This window comes from Heptranchias perlo, chromosome 5, assembly GCF_035084215.1.
Source record: "Heptranchias perlo isolate sHepPer1 chromosome 5, sHepPer1.hap1, whole genome shotgun sequence".
NCBI lineage: Eukaryota > Metazoa > Chordata > Chondrichthyes > Hexanchiformes > Hexanchidae > Heptranchias > Heptranchias perlo.
The window spans coordinates 67,793,413-67,816,350 of NC_090329.1; the positions used below are offsets into that span (position 1 = coordinate 67,793,413).

Below are 22,938 nucleotides of genomic sequence, written 5' to 3' on the forward strand. Positions count from 1 at the left end.
TAATAGAACTAGAACTCAAAACTCAGCTAGGCCTTCTGGCTTACCTATTCTTCATACACCAAAAATTCTTTTCCCTAGCCTGTATTTAAGTCCAGTGCTATTTAATTTGGAAGGGCATACACATTTTTGAAATGTATTTTTATGAGCCAGTTCCACCCTTCCCCATACCTTGCAGTGAAGATGATCAAATCTTGGCATGCCTGTGTTTTTCCCCTCTACTGTTTCTTTTGGAGTGAAATTCTGAAGTTGTTCAAACAGCCATGAGGATTTTTGATTAATTTCCCCTCCCCCACCATATCAAACAAAACTTGGACTGAACCTTTGGTCCTCTTCACACAGCTAATGAACAATCAATCCTACCACCATGAACAGACTTCTTATTTTGCAAAATGTTTGCTGGTCACTCATTCTCAGCTCATGAAAAGTTTGGATTTTCTTTGTAGCTAGACTTCGACAGTCAATTGTGCTATGTTATTGAAACCTTACTCTTCTCCCCCACCCCCCATCCCCTTAAGTAAGACATTCCCATAGTGCATAGGATGCAACTTTTGCTATATTTAATTGGTAATTTTTGTTAAATTTTAAATTAAAGGCAAACCTTTATGGTCAATTGTAAATGTTACAGGAGGAGAAAAATTCAGGAAAATGTTCAAACCCCAGTAATCTGTACGATATTGACATGGATCATTATATGATGTGGATCATGTGCTGCCTTCAGCTTGACATTGCTAAGTTCAAGTAGAGAACTGGTCATAGTAGGATAAAACAAAGATAGTACAATTAGCTGGGTCCACTCTGCATCCAGCTGAGCAAGGCATCTCAAATCAAGCAATATTTCATTTCACACATAAAGGCTGATTTTATGAATTTGTGCTTCTGGTACAGAGCCTCACCCACCAGCAGTACATGGCAGAATTCAGAGGGAGTGTGTTGCTGGTGGGGGAGGCTCTTTTCAAGGAGCAGAATTTCATAAATCAGTACTATAATGCCTTCGTTGTTGAAGATGTACTGGTTACAGAAGTTTCATGCATTCAGATGCATTTCTGGTTATCAGCTTTGTTGCATTTAGGACGATTGTCCAGAATAATTGGCTCTGGGGGCAGGACTAAAAGGTATGCCTATTTGGCTTCACATTCTCCTGTCAAGGAATGATCTATCCATTGAAGGTTTATTTCCAAACCCCTCTCCTTCCACCCCGTCCATACTGTTCCTCTGTTAACTGGCAACCTAAGACTTGCTTGCAGATCTCCTTTGGGTTTTCTGCAGTTATCCAATGTGGAGATAAGTATAACTTTTATGAGGCTTTTGATTTTGATAGGTTTTTCTCAGATTGGAATTTGTGGAGCAGCATTAGGTCTTGGAGGAAGTGCATGATTCGAAGGTACCAGAAGTAGAATAGTTAGATGAAGTGGAATTTGTTATATAGCTACTAGAAGGTAAATATCTTGCTGAAGTCCTGAGGTCCTGAAAGGCGCTGTATAAATGGAAGTGTTTTTTTTAATTTTCTCTGTGCAAGAGCTGGCCTAACAAGGTGGCTACTTCTCTCATGCCAGATTTTGAATCTTTAGATCCTGGGAGCTGAGCACTCTTCTTTGTTTTGAAGAGAGAGACAGACCTTGTGGCATTTTCAGCAAGAAGCAGGCCTCTTTCAGAACTGTTAGTGCAGCTATGAGATGCTTCTGGGAGCTGAGTGTTATTTCAACTTCTATACACAACCATAATTTTTTGTTGGAGAGATGGGGGGAGCATATTCCAGATCACAATTCCTGAAGGCTCAGGTGGCCTGTAGTAAATGTCTAAATTTCATGAGGCTTGGTCCTCCCTTGAATTTGGGATGCTTCAGGTACCTGAAGCATACTCCATCGGAGCTTGAAGATTTGCATGTCGAAGAATTGCTGAAGTAGAAACTTAATGGGTAGCATTTGAAATAGCAAGAACAGATGGCAATACATTCATTTTCATTGTGTTTGCCTGATACAAATAGGTTAATGTGGCAACCTAAGTTAGTGTGCACGATTGTGGATAGGTTAGAGAGATTGGAGTCTTTTTTTAATGTATAGGTATCACTCAAATGTCTGAAGCCTGTCGCTGATCATACCCAGGATTAGGATTCTTGAGTTGAGATGTTAGTGCAAGGGGCATGCCACATTCATGAAAGGCTCCTGGGAATGAGAGTAGACTCATCACTTTCAATATTGAGAAGCATTTTTTTAAAAACTTGTGGAAGCTGGGATACAAAGTCACAACAGTAGAATACAAGTCCACAGAGGTCATGCTGATACGTTACATTGCATTGGTCAGTTTACAGTGCGCAATTCTGGCAGCCGCTCTTCAAAAGAAAGCTACACAGAGAACAGTAACAGGGTATGTGTGTAAATAGGATGAGCTAAGAGAAAAGGTTGAGAACCATAATTACAATAGTCTAGTGCAGAAGAGGTTACAGGAAAACTGTGACTGATTAGGGATTGTTATGTAAAGGGTATCTCAACATTTCTTTATGGATTTTCTCTCACTATTGTTTCTTAGCTTAAAAATAGATCCTTTTAAGAAAGGTACCACCCTTAAAATGGCTTCTGCAACTGCATGTTGGGCGAATGGCAACTATTCTTTTGCCTCTGCATGAAGTATACAAGGAAAAAAGCCAGTCCAGCCAGTATTAACTGTTTATCCAGTTGCAAATGATTACATCAATCACCAAATGACACATTTAGACTTAAATGTAGAGGGCATAATTGTGAAGTTTGCAGAGGATACAAAAATTGGTCGTGTGTTTGATAGTGAGGAGGAAAGCTACAGACTGCAGGAAGATATCAATCGACTGGTCAGGTTTGCAGAAAAACGACAAATGGAATTTAATCTGGAGAAGTGTGAAGTAATGCATTTGGGGAAGGCGAACAAGGCAAGGGAATACACAATAAATGAGAGGATACTGAGAGGCGTGGCAGGACAGATAGATAAGGCGGTTAAGAAGGTATACGAGATGCTTTCCTTTATTAGACGAGGCAGGGAATATAAGAGCAGGGAGGTTATGCTAGAACTGTTTTTTAAAAAAAAAGCACTAGTTAAGCCACAGCTTTTTTTCTGATTATTCATTCATGGGATGTGGGCGTCGCTGGCAATGCCAGCATTTATTGCTCATCCCTAATTGCCCTATTGAAGGCGGTGATGAGCCGCCTTATTGAACCACTGCAATCCGTGTGGTGAAGGTCCTCCCACAGTGCTGTTAGGTAGGTAGTTGCAGGATTTTGACCCAGCGACGATGAAGGAACGGCGATATATTTCCAAGTTGGGATGGTGTGTGACTTGGAGGGGAACATGCAGGTGGTGTTCCCATATGCCTGCTGCCCTTGTCCTTCCAGGTGGTAGATGTCGCGGGTTTGGGAGGTGCTGTTGAAGAGAAGCCTTGGCGAGTTGCTGCAGTGCGTTCTGTGGATGGTACATACTGCAGCCACGGTGCGCCGATGGTGAAGGGAGTGAATGTTTAGGGTGGTTGATGGAGTGCCAATCAAGTGGGCTGCTTTGTCCTGGATGGTGTCGAGCTTCTTGAGTGTTGTTGGAGCTGCACTTATCCAGACAAGTGGAGAGTATTCCATCATACTCCTGACTTGTGCCTTGTAGATGGTGGAAAGGCTTTGGGGAGTCAGGAGGTGAGTCACTTGGCGCAGAATACCCAGCCTTTGACCTGCTCTTGTTGCCACAGTATTTATGTGGCTGGTCCAGTTAAGCTTCTGTTCAATGGTGACCCCCAGGATGTTGATGGGTGATTTGGCGATAGTAATGCCATTAAATGTCATGGGGAGGTGGTTAGACTCTCTCTTGGAGATAGTCATTGCCTGGCACTTGTCTGGTGTGAATGTTAGTTGCCACTTATCAGCCCAAGCTTTGATGTTGTCCAGGTCTTGCTGCATGCGGGCACGGACTGCTTCATTATCTGAAGGTTTGCGAATGGAACTGAACACCATGCAATCATCAATGAACATCCCCATTTCTGACCTTATGATGGAGGGAATGAAGCAGCTGAAGATGTTTGGGCCTAGGACACTGCCCTGAGGAACTCCTGCAGCAATGTCCTGGGGCTGAGATGATTGGCCTCCAACAACCACTACCATCTTCCTTTGTACGAGGTACGACTCCAGTCACTGGAGAGTTTTCCCCCAATTCCCATTGACTTCAATTTTACTAGGGCTCCTTGGTGCCATACTCTGTCAAATGCTGCCTTGATGTCAAGGGCAGTCACTCTCACCTCACCTCTGGAATTCAGCTCTTTTGTCCATGTTTGGACCAAGGCTGTAATGAGGTCTGGAGCCAAGTGGTCCTGGCGGAACCCAAACTGAGCATCGGTGCGCAGGTTATTGGTGAGTAAGTGCTGCTTGATAGCACTGTCCACGACACCTTCCCTCGCTTTGCTGATGATTGAGAGTAGACTGATGGGGTGGTAATTGGCCAGATTGGATTTGTCCTGCTTTTTGTGGACAGGACATACCTGGGCAATTTTCCACATTGTCGGGTAGATGCCAGTGTTGTAGCTGTACTGGAACAGTTTGGCTAGAGGCACGGCTAGTTCTGGAGCACAAGTCTTCAGCGCTAAAGCCGGGATGTTGTCGGGGACTATAGTCTTTGTTGTATCCAGTGCACTCAGCTGTTTCTTGGAGTGAATTTGAATTGGCTGAAGACTGGCTTCTGTGATGGTGGGGATATCGGGAGGAGGCAGAGATAGATCATCTACTCAGCACTTCTGGCTGAAGATAGTTGCAGACACTTCAACCTTGTCTTTTGCACTCACGTGCTGAACTCTGCCATCATTGAGGTTGGGGATGTTTACAGAGCCTCCTCCTCCTTTTAGTTGCTTAATTGTCCACCACCATTCATGACTGGATGTGGCAGAACTTCAGAGCTTTGATCTGATCTGTTGGTTGTGGAATCGCTTAGCTCTGTCGATAGCATGTTACTTCCGCTGTTTAGCATGCATGTTGTCCTGTGTTGTAGTTTCACCAGGTTGGAACGTCATTTTTAGGTATGCCTGGTGCTGCTCCCGGCAAGCTTCTCTTAGAACCAGGGTTGATCACTTGGCTTGTTGGTAATGGTAGAGTGAGGGATATGCCAGGCCATGAGGTTACAGATTGTGCTAGAATACAATCCAGCTTAATTGTCCACCACCATTCATAACTGGATGTGACAGGACTGCAGAGCGTTGATCTGATCCATTGGTTGTGGAATCGCTTAGCTCTGTCTATACCTGCTGCTGATGGCCCACAGCGCCTCATGGATGCCCAGTTTTGAGCTGCTAGATCTGTTCAGAATCTATGCCATTTAGCACGGTGATAGTGCCACACTACACGTTGGATGGTGTCCTCGGTGTGAAGACGGGACTTCGTCTCCACAAGGAATGTGCGCTGGTTACTCCTACCAATACTCTCATGGACAGATGCATCTGCGACAAGTAGATTGGTGAGGACGAGGTCAAGTAGGTTTTTCCCTCGTGTTGGTTCGCTCACCACCTGCCGCAGGCCCAGTCTGGCAGCTATGTCCTTCAGGACTCGGTCAGTAGTGGTGCAACCGAGCCACTCTTGGTGATGGACATTGAAGTCCCCCACCCAGAGTACATTCTGTGCCCTGTGCTTCCTCCAAGTGGTGCTCAACATGGAGGAGGACTGATTCATCAACTGGGGGAGTGCGGTAGGAGGTAATCAGCAGGAGGTTTCCTTGCCCGTGTTTGACCTGATGCCATGAGATTTCGTGGGGTCTGGAGTCAATGTTGAGGACTCCCAGGGCCACCCCCTCCTAACTGTATATCACTGTACTGTCACCTCTGGGCTGGAAGAGTTGGCTGAAAGGTATGATTCTGTGAATGTGGCTATGTCAGGCTGTTGCTTGACTTGTCTGTGGGACAGCTCTCCTAATTTTGGCACGTTAGTGAGGAGGATTTTGCAGGGTCGACTGGGCTTGGTTTGCCTTTGTTGTGTCCGGTGCCTAGTGGCTCGATGCCGGGTGGTCCGTCCAGTTTTAGTCTTACTATGAATTTTCGTAGCGAGATTGTACAACTGAGAGGCTTGCTAGGCCATTTGAGGGCGATTCAGAATCAACCACGTTGCTGTGTGTTTGGAGTCGCATATACTAGTTTTTTTTTATTCCAGGTTTTTATTTAATTGAATTTAAATTCCCCAGCTGCCATGGCGGGATTTGAACTCATGATTCCGGATTATTCGTCTAGGCCTCTGGGTTACTAGTCCAGTAACGTAACCATTATGCTACCATACCTGCTAGAGTACTGCATACAGTTCTGGTCACCACATTACAGGAAAGATGTGATTGCACTGGAGGGGGTACACAGGAGATTTAAGAGGATGTTGCCAGGACTGGAGAATTTTAGCTACGAGGAAAGATTGGATAGGCTAGGGTTGTTTTCTTTGGAACAGAGGGGGCTGAGGGGAGATTTAATTGAGATGTATAAAATTATGAGGGGCCGAGGTAGAGTGGATAGGAAGGACCTATTTCCCTTAGCAGAGCGGTCAATTACTAGGGCGGGGGCGTAGATTTAAAGTAATTGGTAGAAGTATTAGAGGGGACTTGAGGAGAAATTTTTTTCACGCAGAGGGTGGTGGGAGTCTCGAACTCACTGCCTGAAAGAGTAGTACAGGCAGAAACCCTCCACATTTTAAAAAGTACTTGGATATGCACTTGTAGTGCCATAATCTACAAGGCTACTGACCAAGGGCTGGAAAGTGGGATTAGGCTGGATAGCTTTTTCAACCGGCACAGACACGATGGACCAAATTGCCTCTTTCTGTGCCGTAAACTTCTATGATTCTAAGTGCATAGAAACAATTAAGGTGCATCACCAGGCTATTATTTGTTATCATTTAATCGGAATAGCCCTGCTACCAATGCCAATTAATCGAAGACTACAGTTGGCTATTGGCATGCCTTTGTGTATGTTGTTCCAGGTAAAATTCCAGGTGAGATTGCTAACCATTGTTGGAATAAATTACAGTTGTCGAGCAGACTGACTTCTCAAAGAAAGTTGGATTCTTGTATCCAGAAAATGCTTTATATTTCATGGGGTTTTATCAATATAATAATCCAACATTTTGAATGTTCCAGTTAGATCAGGTTTTTTGACATGCCTACAAAAGAGATGGAAGGCAAGACTTGGCTCCAAAGGTGGGCTTACCATACGTAATTCTGAGTCTATACCCGAGCGATTGGGTGACTGCTTCCCTTCTGTGAAGTATTATTCATTTTTTGTTTTAAAAGAAAACTCTCTGCAAAGAGAGCCAATCAAAGGAATTTAAGTGACTGGTTTATTTCATAAACTAGTCCAAAACTAATGTGTATTTTCGACTGTCCTCGACAAGTAACTGTTATTGCGTGCTTCTGTAAGTGCTCAGTAAATAAATCTGTTTGGTAATTTAGTCTTGTGAAAATGTCTGAGATGACTGATGTTAATCGCCCTGTCAAGTGACTGATGTATAGTGGAAATCCTATGTATAATCCAGAAGCAATAAACTGTTTATGGACAAGAAAAAAGAAAGTGTATAGTGAGAGCTAGATTAGTAACATTGTTAATTATTAAAGGGAATAGATAGTGAACCTGGAATTTTACGTCAACCAGGTGAAGACATCAGTGGAGGGCATATTTAAAACGAATCTTGGAGAAAAGAATACTTACAGGCTGATTAACTTCTAGAATAAGTTGCCAGTAGTATAATCGAGTCAAGTACCATGAATGGACTGCAGTTGTTGGCAGCCTGTATGCTGCAGTTTGAAAATCATTGTGGGTAAAGTGAAAGCTGTGACTGTTTCGAGGAATATTGGTGAAATAGAGAGCATTTTAATAAATGAGGAACAACTGGATCAGGTGAGACAATTTAAGTACCTGAAGTATAATGACTGAAGATGGCAGATGTGCCAAGGTGGCGAGAACTATGATTACAATGGGAAAAGTTGCATTTAATAAAAAGAGGCTATTGACTGGACAACTGAATAGAGAACTGAAGAAAATATTAGTGAAGAGTTTGATATGGTGTATGGTGCTGAAACATGGATACTGAGGAAAGAGGTCAGCCCTCTTCAGAGGTTTGAGAAGTGGGTTTGGAGACGCATAGAGAAAGTAAATTGGATAGATAAGAAAAGTAATGAGCTGTCAGCAATGATACAAGAACGACGTAGTTTGATTCATGTAAGAAAAGGCAAATTACACGGACTCTGGGCCAAATGGCCTCCTTGCGTGCTGTAACCTTTCTATGATTTAATGATAGGGTGGAGGGCAGGAGTGATTAAATGACAAAAGGGATGATGATGATGCAAGGAAAAAGCAGGTGATAATGGGAGAAACATGGAAACAAAGGATAGGTCCAGAAGAGGTGTAAATGGTTACAGAATTATCATCTCCTTCAGCCTTGCACCATCATCCTGTTTGTCACTTAAGCATTCATGCCCTTCACCCATCACAGACCTTTTCCCCTTTGTTCTTTCCCTGGCTCTGTATTTGCTTAAAACTGTTCATTACGAGCATCTTCCAGTTCTGATGAATGATCATCGACCTGAAACATTAACTCTGTTTCTCTCTCCACAGATGCTGTCTGATCCGCTGAGTGTTTCCAGCGTTTTCTGTTTTTATTACAGATTTACAGCATCCGCAGTATTTTACTTTTTTTTAACTTTGCTTGTGTTGAGCGTAGAATGGCAATTCCTGATCGTGCATTATGCTTCTTTGTTTAATGTAACTTTTTTTAGGTTTCATGTAACTTTTCTAGTAAATTTTCCATCACGAAATTAATTTTGAATTTGTTCATAAACTTTGGAAATTTCAGGGCTGATTTTATGTTTTTTTTTATTCGTTCATGGGGTGTGGGCATCATGGTGAGGCCAGCATTTATTGCCCATCCCTAATTGCCCTTGAGAAGGTGGTGGTGAGCTGCCTTCTTGAACCGCTGCAGTCCATGTGGTGAAGGTAATCCCACAGTGCTATTAGGAAGGGAGTTCCAGGATTTTGACCCAGCGACGATGAAGGAACGGCGATATATTTCCAAATTGGGGTGGTGTGTGACTTGGAGGGGAACGTGCGGGTGGTGTTATTCCCATATGCTTGCTGCCCTTGTCCTTCGAGGTGGTAGAGGTCGCAGGTTTGGGAGGTGCTGTCAAAGAAGCCTTGGCGAGTTGCTGCAGTGCATCCTGTGGATGGTACACACTGCAGCCACAGTGCACCGGTGGTGAAGGGAGTGAATGTTTAGGGTGGTGGATGGGGTGCCAATCAAGCGGGCTGCTTTGTCCTGGATGGTGTCGAGCTGCTTGAGTGGTGTTGGAGCTGCACTCAACCAGGCATGTGGAGAGTATTCCATCACACCTCCCGACTTGTGCCTTGTTGATGGTGGAAAGGCTTTGGGGAGTCAGGAGGTGAGTCACTCGCTGCAGAATACCCAGCCTCTGACCTGCTCTTGTAGCCACAATATTTATGTGGCTGGTCCAGTTAAGTTTCTGTTCAATGGTGACCCCCAAGATGTTGATGGTGGAGGATTTGGCGATGGTAATGCCGTTGAATGTCAAGGAGAGGTGGTTAGACTCTCTCTTGTTGGAGGTGGTCATTTCCTGGCACTTATCTGGCGTGAATGTTACTTGCCACTTATGAGCCCAAGCCTGGATGTTGTCCAGGTCTTACTGCATGCGGGTACGGACTGCTTCATTATCTGAGGGGTTGCGAATGGAACTGAACACCATGCAGTCATCAGCGAACATCACTATTTCTGACCTTATGATGGAGGGAAGGTCATTGATGAAGCAGCTGAAGATGGTTGGGCCTAGGACACTGCCCTGAGGAACTCTTGCAGCAATGTCCTGGGGCTGAGATGATTGGCCTCCAACAACCGCTACCATCTTCCTTTGTGCTAGGTATGACTCCAGTCACTGGAGAGTTTCCCCCCTGATTCCCATTGACTTCAATTTTACTAGGGCTCCTTGGTGCCACACTCGGTCAAATGCTGCCTTTATGTCAAGGACAGTCATTCTCACCTCACCTCTGGAATTCAGCTCTTTTGTCCATGTTTGGACCAAGGCTGTAATGAGGTCTGGAGCCAAGTGGTCCTGGCGGAACCCAAACTGAGCATCGGTGAGCAGGTTATTGGTGAGTAAGTGCCACTTGATAGCACTGTCAACGACACCTTCCCTCACTTTGCTGATGATTGAGAGTAGACTGATGGGGCGGTAATTGGCCGGATTGGATTTGTCCTTTTTTTTTGTGGACAGGACATACCTGGGCAATTTTCCACATAGTCGGGTAGATGCCAGTGTTGTAGCTGTACTGGAACAGCTTGACTAGAGGCGCAGCTAGTTCTGGAGCACAAGTCTTCAGCACCACAGCCAGAATGTTGTCGGGGCCCATAGCCTTTGCTGTATCCAGTGCACTCAACCGTTTCTTGATATCGCGTGGAGTGAATCGAATTGGCTGAAGATTGGCTTCTGTGATGGTGGCGATGTTGGGAGGAGGCCGAGATGGATCGTCCACTCGGCACATCTGGCTGAAGGTGGTTGCAAACGCTTCAGCGTTGTCTTTTGCACTCACGTGCTGGACTCAGCCATCATTGAGAATGGGGATGTTTGCAGAGCCTCCTCCTCCCGTTAGTTGTTTAATTGTCCACCACCATTCACGACTGGATGTGGCAGGACTGCAGAGCTTTGATCTGATCTGTTGGTTGTGGAATCGCTTAGCTCTGTCTATAGCATGTTGCTTCTGCTGTTTAGCATGCATGTAGTCCTGAGTTGTAGCTTCACCAGGTTGGCATGTCATTTTTAGGTATGCCTGGTGCTGCTCCTGGCAAGCTCTTCTACACTCCTCTTTGAACCAGGGTTGATCCCCTGGCTTTTTGGTAATGATAGAGTGAGGAATATGCCGGGCCATGTGGTTACAGATTGTGCTGGTGATGGCCCATAGTGCCTCATGGATGCCCAGTTTTGAGCTGCTAGATCTGTTCTGAATCTATCCCATTTAGCATGGTGATAGTGCCACACAACATGTCAGATGGTGTCCTCGGTGCGAAGACGGGACTTAGTCTCCACAAGGACTGTGCGGTGGTCACTCCTACCAATACTGTCATGGACAGATGCATCTGCGACAAGTAGATTGGTGAGGACGAGGTCAAGTAAGTTTTTCTCTCGTTGGTTCGCTCACTACCTGCTGCAGGCCCAGTCTGGCAGCTATGTCCTTCAGGACTCGGCCAGCTCGGTCAGTAGTGGTGCTACCGAGCCATTCTTGGTGATGGACATTGAAGTTCCCCCACCCATAGTACATTCTGTGCCCTTGCTAGCCTCAGTGCTTCCTCCAAGTGGTGCTCAACATGGAGGAGGACCGATTCATCAGCTGAGGGAGGATGGTCGGTGGTAATCAGCAAGAGGTTTCCTTGCCCATGTTTGACCTGATGCCATGAGATTTCATGGGGTCCGGAGTCAATGTTGAGGACTCCCAGGGCCACTCCCTCCTGACTGTATATCACTGTACCGCCACCTCTGGTTGGTCTTTCCTGCCGACGGGACACGACATTCCCAGGGATGGTGATGGAAGAGTCTGGGACGTTGGCTGAAAGGTATGATTCTGAGAGTATGGCTATGTCAGGCTGTTGCTTGACTAGTCTCTGGGACAGCTCTCCCAATTTTGGCACAAGTCCCCAGATGTTAGTGAGGAGGACTTTGCAGGGTCGACTGGGCTTGGTTTGCCTTTGTTGTGTCCGGTGCCTAGTGGACCGATGGTGGGTGGTCCGTCCGATTTTATTCTTATTATGACTTTATTCAGCGAGATTTTACAACTGCCATTTCAGAGGGCAATTACGAATCAACCACATTGCTGTGGGTCTGGAGTCACGTATGGGCCAGACCGGGTAATGACGGCAGGTTTCCTTCCCTAAAGGACATTAGTGAACCTGTGGATGTATTATCTCGTTGGGCATCCAGACATAAGATTAGAGACAGTATATGCAAATACAACAATATGGAAGAAGCAGAGATTTGGTTTGAATGGGTGACTCGTATTGCAGAAACATGGTTTTTGAAGAATATGGAAGTTTTTTGGAATAAATGAGTTTTGCATTTAATTATGGTGTTAAGTATGCATAGTTTAAAAATATTTTTTTTCTGGGGCTTTGACTGTTCAGTCAAATTTTTTTCAGTGATGTTTTGCTGGTGACTTAAACATGTCCCTTTTAAGTTGAGATGCAGTATTACTTTGAATTTTCATGATTTGTCTTGCATGTTGAGGTTAAAATCTAAATTTGATGTGGCTTTTGTTTTTCAGAAACGTGCCAAGGGCCAGATAATGTTGGACAGGGTGTGTGAGCAAATCAACCTGTTAGAAAGGGATTATTTTGGTCTTACTTTTCGGGATACTACAAGTGAACAGGTAAGATGGAGAATTTAAATAAAGTTGTTCAGGGCTTCTTTGCAGTGATAGTTAAAATGGGAGGGTTTCTAAATACAACAAAAATGCACTCCAGTCAGTGGCAAGAAACCAAAAACTTCTGTCAAAACGTTTGTTACTCTCGTCTTTTCCTTATACTCTTGTCATTTTGGAATACAGTATTATTGCTGTAATTTGGAAACATTTTTATGTACCCAAATGGGGCACCAGAATTAATTTTAAAACACTGGTAGCTGCTGTTCAGTTGCGGAGGCCATCTTTTAACTTCAGTTGAGGTATTTTAATGAGGTTTATGCTGAAGCAGCCCAGATCCTGAATGTAAGGTTGCAAAAAGCCTTGCTTTGAGTATTGAACCATTATAGTTCTTGGAACAATCGTCACCTTTTTGTGGACTGTTACATAGGAACAGGAGTAGGCCATTCAGCCCCTCGAGCCTGTTCCGCCACTCAGTTAGAGCATGGTTGACCTGTATCTTAACTCCATCTACCCACATTGGTTCTGTAACCTTTAATACCCTTGCCTAACAAATCCATCCATCTCCGTTTTCAAATTTTCAATTGACCTAGCCTCGTCAGCTTTTGATGCGGGAGTTCCAGATTTCCACTACCCTTTGTGTGAAGAAGTGCTTTCTGACATCACCCTTGAACGGCCTAGCTCTAATTTTAAGGTTATTCCTCTCATTCTGGACCCCTTTTCTCCCCCCCCCCCCCCCCTCCCCCCCAAACTAGAGACAAATCCCCATGTGTTAGTCGTGGACTTCCAAAACACTCACTTCAGGAATTGTCCCCTTGGATTGGAAAACTGCCAATGTTACTTTGTTATTTTAGAAGGGTCGGAGAGATCAACTAGGAAATTATAGGCCTATTAGTCTGACACCAGTTGTGTGGAAGTTACGAGAATCTGTTATTAGGGACAGAGTGACGAGCATTTGGATAAATATAAGCTGATCAGACAGAGCCAGCATGGATTTGTAAAGGGTAAGTCACGTCTAACGAATTTAGTTGAATTTTTTGAGGAGGTAACAAACGTGGTAGAGATGAACCATGCATACTTATAAAGTTTACTATTGCGTCATGTCACCATGGCTGCTAACTGCCTGGCTTGAATTGGGGAGAAGTTTAAAGCTGCTTGAACTCTTTCTAAACCTGGTTATCATGGTACTCATTCATCAGCGAGGAGGACAGGCAAAGAACAAGCATGTGACAAGATTTGAGGGAGTTGGATTATTCTGTTGAAGGTTGTAAGAGATCTCTCTCCTTGACAAATGGAGATGTATAAAAACTTCTGCACTTCAGCCCTCTTCACTCTTTCCCTCTTCCCCCCCCCCCCCCCCCCTCTTTTCCCTGGCTTTGTCAGGCTCTTGCTCCACGGTGCTGTGGCATGACAGTCACTTGTAGCCCCCCTGATTGGGTAGACTCCTTTGTGGAGCAGATTGTATGTGATCTGGAAAAAGAGCAGATTTGTGGGGCTGAATGGGCTCCTCTTTGATGCTTTATGCTTTTGATGCCTTTTTGAGCTTGATTGCATCCAAGTAATTTTTGCAGTTGGGAGGATGGAGCTATCTTGCATCAGGATTAATGGAAGAGAATTCAACTGAAAAACGAGATCGTTTTGTTTAAAAAGTAATTGCTTTGTATATGTTATATTTATTGCATGTGTTGATTTGGAAGATAACTTGATTTTGAATTTCTTGTGATCGGATATGTTTGAAGATTTGTTAATCTAAAACTTATAATTTTAGCAGACCAGATACTACATGAAGGTTTCATAAAGTATCTTCAAATTCTTGGCTTATTTCAGAATAAAATAGATTGAAAAAGTAAATTAAAATGGGAAGAAGTATTTTTAGAGTGAGTACTTTTTTTTCTATCTTAAATTCCTCAACAGCAGTGTCCAGTTTTTTGGCAAAGGTTATATGTATGTAATCTTTCCAATGTTTGCAACTTTTGGTGTCTGGGATTAGGAAACAACTTTTTTCCAGATGCTACCCTCGATTTTAGTTGTTTTTGGAGTCCTGAGGTTCAGTGATTTTTACCATTGCACGTGCTTGTTAATAACAGATACACAGTGGGATTGGAGATCAAGAGTGGTGAATGCAGAGGTGGGGAAAAATCAAAGTTCCAAAATTGCTAATGTCCTTTCTTGAAAAATATTGCATGAATACATATATTGCAAACATTGAATTCTTCCATTTAATGCCATGTATTCTTTGTGTCAGTCAGACCTTATGCCTGTAGTTCTTCCAAACTTTGTGGATAGTCTGGTTATGACCCAATAATAAATTACATCTATGTAACAGAAGTCTGAAAATACTGCAGTTTTCTATTTGTGATCCTGCTTTAAGATAGAACCTTGAAAGAGCAAAACAAAAAATGCATATTACTTGGTTTTAAACAGCCTCAATATTGGCAACTCACTGAAATTTTATTGTGGCCTTTCAAAATTGTTAGAAAAATGCACGTTGGCTATTTCCCTGTGGTGTGACTTCAAAAATGTGCTATCCTGAATTGTAGGCGTTACAAGAATTTGCTATGTAGTTCAAAAGTATTTGTCTTCCTTGCACTAATTCTTAATCTGTGGAAACTATTGTTATTCCTTCTTGGCACAAGTTTGATCTGTTTTTTCTGCTTCCTCCCCTGCTGTGCCTGTTGATGCCTCCATGTTCAAATGCTACAAATCTTTGACCTCCAGCCTGTGCTTTGCTGAATGCTTAATGATTTATTCCTGTCCTTGCTCAGTTATCACTGCCAACCATTTATCTGCCAGCTGTTCTTCTCAACTGCAGCTGGATAGTTTGTGAGCTGAATACCAAGCGCCCTTGAGTGTTTCATAAGGCTGATCTTTAACAGTGTAGTAGTGGGGCCATCATAGTTGATCCCAGGAGGCAGCAGTTTTGTGAATTGTTCTGTGTTGGCTGATGTACCTACTAATTAATATTGATGATGAGATTTTGTCAGGCATAGGGATTAAACAAGCAGCAAAGTGTTATGAATGATGGAAGTTGCTGAATCCAGATCAGTTGACAACTGTGTAGGAAATATTTCTGAAGAAACCAAATGAGGGAATTGCACACTCTAATCCATTATACAGCAGTTTTAGGATTATTGTATTGTTAAAGTATCATTTTATTTGGTCGAAGACATTTTTGGAGTTTTCAAGTCAACGTTTAGATGGTGCTGCTCTGAGTACAATATGTTCCAGGAACAGAGATCTTGTATTTATAATCATTGGGTAGGAGAAAATATAATGGACTACTATCACTGGGACTTCAGTGAAACATAATGGGTGTGTGAAATTTGAACTTTGAAAAATTAACTGCAGTACAGTTACAATTTTTTGCGCAATCCTGGCTCAAGTCTGGAGAAAGTATTTTAAGCCAAGGTGAAATAATGCTCGTTGAAGATCCGTCACTGATAACGGTAGTGGCGGAAATAATTTGAAATGATGAAAAAGCCATTGCACAATTAAAGTACATTGGCTTAATTGCTACAAATACCCAGTGACAATGCTGGAAGATAACAAGTGGAATATGTCAACACGCAAAAAATTGAGAATACCACGTGCAGAGCTGAGAGTTTCTTGAAAACCTTGCTCGTCTAGATTTAGCCGTTACAAGAGGTGTATATTTCCATTTGTTTTGTTCTGATGTACAACTTTGTACCTCTCTTTATAGAATTGGTTGGACCCAGCAAAGGAAATAAAGAAGCAAATTCGAAGTAAGTGCACTGTTGCTTGAACAATAGCATGTCTAGAACTATTAAAGATTAATTTGGACGTATATATTATTGATCTTTGTATTGTGTATAATCTTTCATTGTATTGAATACACTTTGGATGCATTCATTTAGTTCATTTTTTAAAAAAAAAACGCATGCCATTGGAACAGGTGCTTTTTAAGTTTATAGAGGAAAGAAAACTTAACAAATGTAAAAATTTGTCTTTCAGAACAATTTTCAATCTTTGTCACAAGAAAACAAGAATTGCCAGTGCAATTACGCTATAATATCAGAAATTGTGCTTGTTGTTTAGAGAATTAGCTTCCCATTCATTCAGGCTGAGTTCAACTTGCATTCAAATTGGGTGCCCTGTATGAAAACCTTTGCTGGTTTATGGGCAGGCCATTGGATGGAATGCCTCATGATAAGAACATAAGAACATAAGAAATTGGAGCAGGAGTAGGCCAATCGGCCCCTCGAGCCTGCTCCGCCATTCAATAAGATCATGGCTGATCTGATCCCAACCACAAATCTAAAGAACACAAGAAGTCGGAGCAGGACCCGGCCACATAGCCCCTGGGCCCTCTCCGCCACCCACAGGGCATTGACCGATCCGAACTCAGCTTCATGTCCAATTTCCTGCCCGCTCCCCATAACCCCTAATTCCCTTTACTTCTAGGAAACTGTCTATTTCTGTTTTAAATTTATTTAATGATGTAGCTTCCACAGCTTCCTGGGGCAGCAAATTCCACAGACCTACCACCCTCTGAGTGAAGAAGTTTCTCCTCATCTCAGTTTTGAAAGAGCAGCCCCTTATTCTAAGATTATGCCCCCTAGTTCTAGTTTCACCCATCTTTGGGAACATCCTTACTGCATCCACCCGATCAAGACCCTTCACAATCTTATATGTTTCAATAAGATCGCCTCTCATTCTTCTGAACTCCAATGAGTAGAGTCCCAATCTACTCAACCTCTCCTCATATGTCCGCCCCCTCATCCCCGGGATTAACCGAGTGAACCTTCTTTGTACTGCCTCGAGAGCAAGTATGTCTTTTCTTAAGTATGGAGACCAAAACTGTATGCAGTATTCCAGGTGCGGTCTCACCAATACCTTATATAACTGCAGCAATACCTCCTTGTTTTTATATTCTATCCCCCTAGCAATAAAAGCCAACATTCCGTTGGCTTTCTTGATCACCTGCTGCACCTGCATACCAACTTTTTGATTTTCTTGCACTAGGACCCCCAGATCCCTTTGTACTGCAGTACTTTCCAGTCTCTCGCCATTAAGAAAATAACTTGCTCTCTGATTTTTCCTGCCAAAGTGCATAACCTCACATTTTCCAATATTATATTGCATCTGCCAAATCTCCGCCCACTCACCCAGCCTGTCTATATCCCCTTGCAGGTTTTTTATGTCCTCCTCACTCTCTACTTTCCCTCCCATCTTTGTATCATCTGCAAATTTTGATATGTTGCACTCGGTCCCCTCCTCCAAATCGTTAATAAATATTGTAAAGAGTTGGGGACCCAGCACCGACCCCTGTGGAACACCACTGGTTACTGGTTGCCAGTCCGAAAATGAACCATTTATCCCAACTCTCTGCTTCCTGTTCGATAACCAATCCTCCACCCATGCCAGAATATTACACCCAATCCCGTGATTTTTTATCTTAAGTAATAATCTTTTATGTGGCACCTTGTCGAATGCCTTCTGGAAGTCTAAATACACTACGTCCACTGGTTCCCCTTTATCCACCCTATACGTTATATCCTCGAAGAACTCAAGCAAATTTGTCAGACATGACTTCCCCTTCATAAAGCCATGCTGACTTTGTCCTATTAAATTATGCTTATCTAAATGTTCCGTTACTGTCTCCTTAATAATAGACTCCAAAATTTTACCCACCACAGATGTTAAGCTAACTGGCCTATAATTTCCAGCCTTCTGCCTACTACCCTTTTTAAATAACTTGCAATGATGGTGTAGCACTTTTAGGGAGAGAAAGAACATCTTCATGGAGATCAAACCTCTCCCTAATCTGTTTTCAGTTGATTGATATGTGAATAATATTTTCATAGGTGGAAGATGAGAGAACCACCATAAAGTAGTTGACTGCTGGAATCATCCCACTTCTCAGGAAGAAAAGTGCGAAAGCAGCAAGTGTTTAGTTAAATTAATGAAAATTACTCTCATAGAAAAAAGTTAGTTTGGGAAACCCGCCAGGAGTTTATCGAATGCTTTACAAGGGATGCTTTACTGTGTGTTTGTGTGTATATATGTTCCTTTGTTCCATGTAAGCAGATAATTTCTGTTTTTGTATTGAGTGCTGTCAGGTGTAAATTTTCATGTTTGATTTTACTGTTTGTTTTCCTTAGCTTAGAAAATAACTTAAAACATTTACTGAAGCCCTGCATATCTACAATTTTAGTCTAGTGTAGTGACAGAGCAATGCAATCATAAAGAGTTATTAATTTTTCTTTTTCAAATATCTTTTAAAAATATAAATTGTATTTTATTGCAGGTTGTCCTTGGCAGTTTTCCTTTAATGTAAAATTCTATCCTCCTGATCCTTCACAGCTGACTGAAGACATCACAAGGTATAAATGTTTCAGATAAGATGAGCAAATTCTTGTGAAAATATTTTCTAAATTTAATCTTCTAAAGTTGCAATCTATGCTTTAATTTAAAAAAAAGTACAGCAACAGACTTAACTGTCAGTATAAAAATGTTACTTTTAATGGAACTTGTACTTCATTGAGATGAAGAAAATTGGAACTACACTAACAAAACTGCAGAATAAATAGATTGATATCAAAGTAAATACAGAAAACGGTTAAAATGCATAGCAGGTCTGTATAGAGAAAAAACAAGTTAATGTTTCTGGTGTAAAACTTGCACTGATAATCTGCTTATTCTCTTAACAGATGCTGATGGACCTTCTGTGCATTTTCAGCATTTTTGTTTTAGTTCACATTTGCAGCTTTTTTTTGTGGCTTAATAACTTGAGTTTCATGGGGAGGGAAATTTGGCTATACATAGAATAGCATACTGACTCGATGTGATTTCAGCTATGTTCAGCAGTTCTGTGACCAACAGTAATAATTGGGGATCTAACAACCCAAACAGTCTCTCCTGAAATTCTGGTGGGGAATTTTTTTTAGAAAGTGGCCTAACACTACCTTCCAGCCCCCTGCAAAAGCAGCCTAAGGGACTGAACAATTTACAAAAGTGAAAACTACTATTTGATAAATACACCTGAATGCCAGAATATAATGCTCAAGTTGGAGGCATTTATAGCACCAGGAAATTGTAGGGATTACAGAAACATGGTTTGCTGCAGAAAATGGGAATGAATTCAGTGGGTATAGGATGCCCCTGAAGGACAAAAAAAATTGGAAATGATGAGCCACTAGAAAAAAAATTTGGAAGTTAAGGAAGGTGAATTGATATGCCTGGGGAAACGGTATAGTCTCAAAAGTAAGAGCATTGGGCAGAGGATGCAGAAGATTCACATGAGGATTTAGATTGATTATGTAATTATGCAGATACATAGCACATACTTTACATTGATCATTGTTACATTTTGTCATACATACATCATCAAATGTGGGCATAAGTATACAATGAATGGAATACATTTAGCACAGAGACTTAAAAGGGGGCCTGGAATTATAGTAGTCATGTCCAGTAATAGTAACAATGTGTAGATAATGTGGCATTTGTAGAAATTATACAAAATTTTTTACAAAGCACTAATCAGACCAGACTTACAATTTGTTCATTTTGGTCACTGTAGTACAGAAAATATATACTTGAATTAGAAAAGGTGCAGAAAAGACTGATTTGAAGTGTAAAAGGGGTGAGCTGTGAGGAGAGAATAGTTTAGTTTACAATCTAGAAAGGAGATGGCTATGGGGAACCTCACCAAATTATTTAAATATTAATTGGTATAGGCAAGTTAAATGCAAACTTTTGCTTCAGGTTATGTTGAGAAAGTGGAACCTTGGCATGAATTGATATTAGTGAAAAGTAAATTTAGAATGGATTTTTTAAAGAAAGTGCTAAATATCTTGAATAATCTAGCAAGCAAAGTAACGAGCAGAAATATTTACTCTATTTGAAATGCAGTTAGATGTCTTTTTTTTAGAAAAAAGGGGAATGAGCATTGATTGGCCAAATAGACATTTTTCATCTGACTTTTCTTAGGTTCTTGAGTTCAAGTTTATGGAGAAAAATTTATTTTTGAATGAATTCGCTTTGTCAGGCCCTGGACACTACAAATGCAAATTTGTTTGGCAGTGCTTCCCCTTGCAGGCATCCAAAATTGATTTCATTGAGCAAGTGCAACATGCTTGATATGAATCTATGCTCGAGAATGAATGGTGGGACCTTAGAGACACAACAGGCAAAAAAAAGTACCCTTCTAAGCATTGCAAGTCATAGGTTTTCAAACTGGGTACCGCAAGGGGATCCCGGGGAGTTCACAATCATCAGATTGATATCCATCTTGTATTGGGCATGCTGTGCACTGCTAGCAGTGCCTTGAGAATTCTGTATTTTACATTTTTTCTGTAATTGATCTATAAGCAAATTATTTATGTTGCTGTGCTTCTGTAATGCTAGCATTGTTTTCTTTTTGGTTAGCTGACAGTCTTTTGCAAGTTAGAACAGGGCATCTCAGGAAAGTTCATTATTAACAGGGAGTCCCCCATATACACACATTTAAAACCAGTGATAAATTATTTGAGTTGAAATATATGTCATAAATAATGTAGAAATAAAGTTTAATAAAATAGAAGAAATAACAGAGGAGGAAGAGAATTGGGGGGGAAATGAAGTGTATAAAATTTTAATTTAAAATTGTGCTTTTTAATGAGTAAAATTGGTTAATTTTCAGTTTAAATTTTGTGAAAGAGTTCAGCAAAAAAAGTTGTGGCCTGAATTTTGCACCTACCCATCTTTGATAATAAACGTAACCAAAACATTCTTGAGGTTTGATTTTTGCACTGAATGGCAGATTTGAAGTCCACAAAAATAAGGCTCATGTTTAAAATGTCCTAACTTATATTAAAGAAATAAAGCTATTCCTAATAGTGTAGCTTTATTACTATAATAGTTTGGTTCAGTATCATGATACCTGGGCTGAAGTCTTAATCTGATGGGTTTGAAGAATGACCAAATAGTTAATTTCAGTAAATTGCTGCTTTTGGCAGCCTTACTTATACCATGCAATGGTACAATAATAAAATCAATATTGAGAATTGGTGCATACAGTACTGAAGGTGACATTCTTTTTCTCTTCCACCCCATCCCCCATACCACCTCCTGCAGATATTACTTATGCCTCCAGCTCCGCCAAGATATCGTAACTGGTCGTTTGCCATGTTCTTTTGTAACTCATGCCCTTCTTGGTTCTTGCACGTTGCAAGCAGAACTTGGGGACTATGATGCAGATGAACACAAAGCAGGTTATGTCACAGAATTACAGTTTGCTCCAAGCCAGACAAAGGAATTGGAAGAGAAAGTCTTTGAGCTGCATAAAACACACAGGTAGAAGTTAGTCATATTTCCTTATCATCTGTCATGCATTTCTAATTGTCAGTTCTTGATAAGTAATTAGACATTTGTGGGGAATCATGAGTACAGTAGCATGGAAATGAGGCTAGACGACTGAAACAGAAGAATTAATGGGCTATTCTTTGAATACCAGTAATATATTTTCAATCATACAGGACTGCAGATTAAACCAATCATGTATTAAAAATGCTGTAATTATAGTGGTCAGGGTTTGTTTTTAATTTTTGAGGAGGCAAACATGGCAGTCAATTTGCACACATCAAGGCCCCAGTTTGGAGAGTGAGTTGGAGTACAATGATTTGTTGTATGCCGTACTTTGCAATCGATTTCAGTGTCGATGGATGTTGTACCAGAGGATATAGTAATTCTTGGTCGTCTGTTTCTAGTTTGTGACTCTTAAGAGCTAGATTTTATTTGTGAATTTGAAGCCCCTTGTTCTGGATTCCACTATCAGAGGAAATAGCTTGCCTATATCTACTCCATCGAATTTTGTTTATCATTTTAAACACCAATTAGATCACACCTCAACTGTTTAAACTCAAGGGACTACAAGCCTAGTTTATGCAAACTGTCCTCATAATTTAACCTTTTTTAAGAAAGGATAAGAAAGACTTGCATGTATATAGCGCCTTTCATAACCCCAAGATGTCCCAAAGCGCTTTACAGCCACCGAAGTACTTTGAAGTGTAGTCATTTTTGTAACGTAGGAAACACGGCACCAATTTGCACATAGCAAGGTCCCACAAATGGCAATGTGATGATAACCAGATAATCTGTTTTTTAGTGGTGGTGGTTGAGAGATAAATATTGGCTAGGACACTGGGGAGAACTCCCCTGCTCTTCTTCAAAATAGTGCTCTGGGATATTATGCCCACCTGAGAAGGTGGACAAGGCCTCAATTTAGCATCTCAATTGAAAGACTGCACCTCCAACCGTGCAGTAATCTCTCAGCACTGCACTGGAGTGCCAGCCTTTATTTTTGTGCTCCAGTCTCAAGTGGGACTTGAACCCACATCTTTGACTCAAAGTTGAGAATGCTACCCCTGAGTCCAGATATAATTCTGGTGAACCTGCACTGCACCCCCTCCAAGGCCAATATATTGTTCCTGAGGTGTGGTGCCCAAAACTGAATGCAGTACTCTATAGGGAGTCTGACCAAGACTCTATACAACTGAAGCATAACTTCTTCCCCTTTGTATTCCAGCCCCCTTGAGATAAAGGCCAACATTTCATTAGCC

The 22,938-nt window shown here is 41.8% G+C and overlaps 1 protein-coding gene across 9 annotated transcripts in view; it reads left to right on the forward strand.

Moving 5' to 3' along the window:
* The window catches only part of LOC137321833 (protein 4.1-like), a 160,284-nt gene that overhangs the window by 74,313 nt on the left and 63,033 nt on the right, over nucleotides 1-22,938 (forward strand). For all 9 annotated transcript variants that reach the window (XM_067984547.1, XM_067984553.1, XM_067984546.1 and 6 more), the window contains exons 4-7: nucleotides 12,281-12,385; nucleotides 16,077-16,119; nucleotides 18,645-18,720; nucleotides 21,455-21,673. In XM_067984547.1, the coding sequence (XP_067840648.1) occupies nucleotides 12,281-12,385; nucleotides 16,077-16,119; nucleotides 18,645-18,720; nucleotides 21,455-21,673 (443 nt within the window). The remainder of the gene's footprint in view (nucleotides 1-12,280; nucleotides 12,386-16,076; nucleotides 16,120-18,644; nucleotides 18,721-21,454; nucleotides 21,674-22,938) is intronic.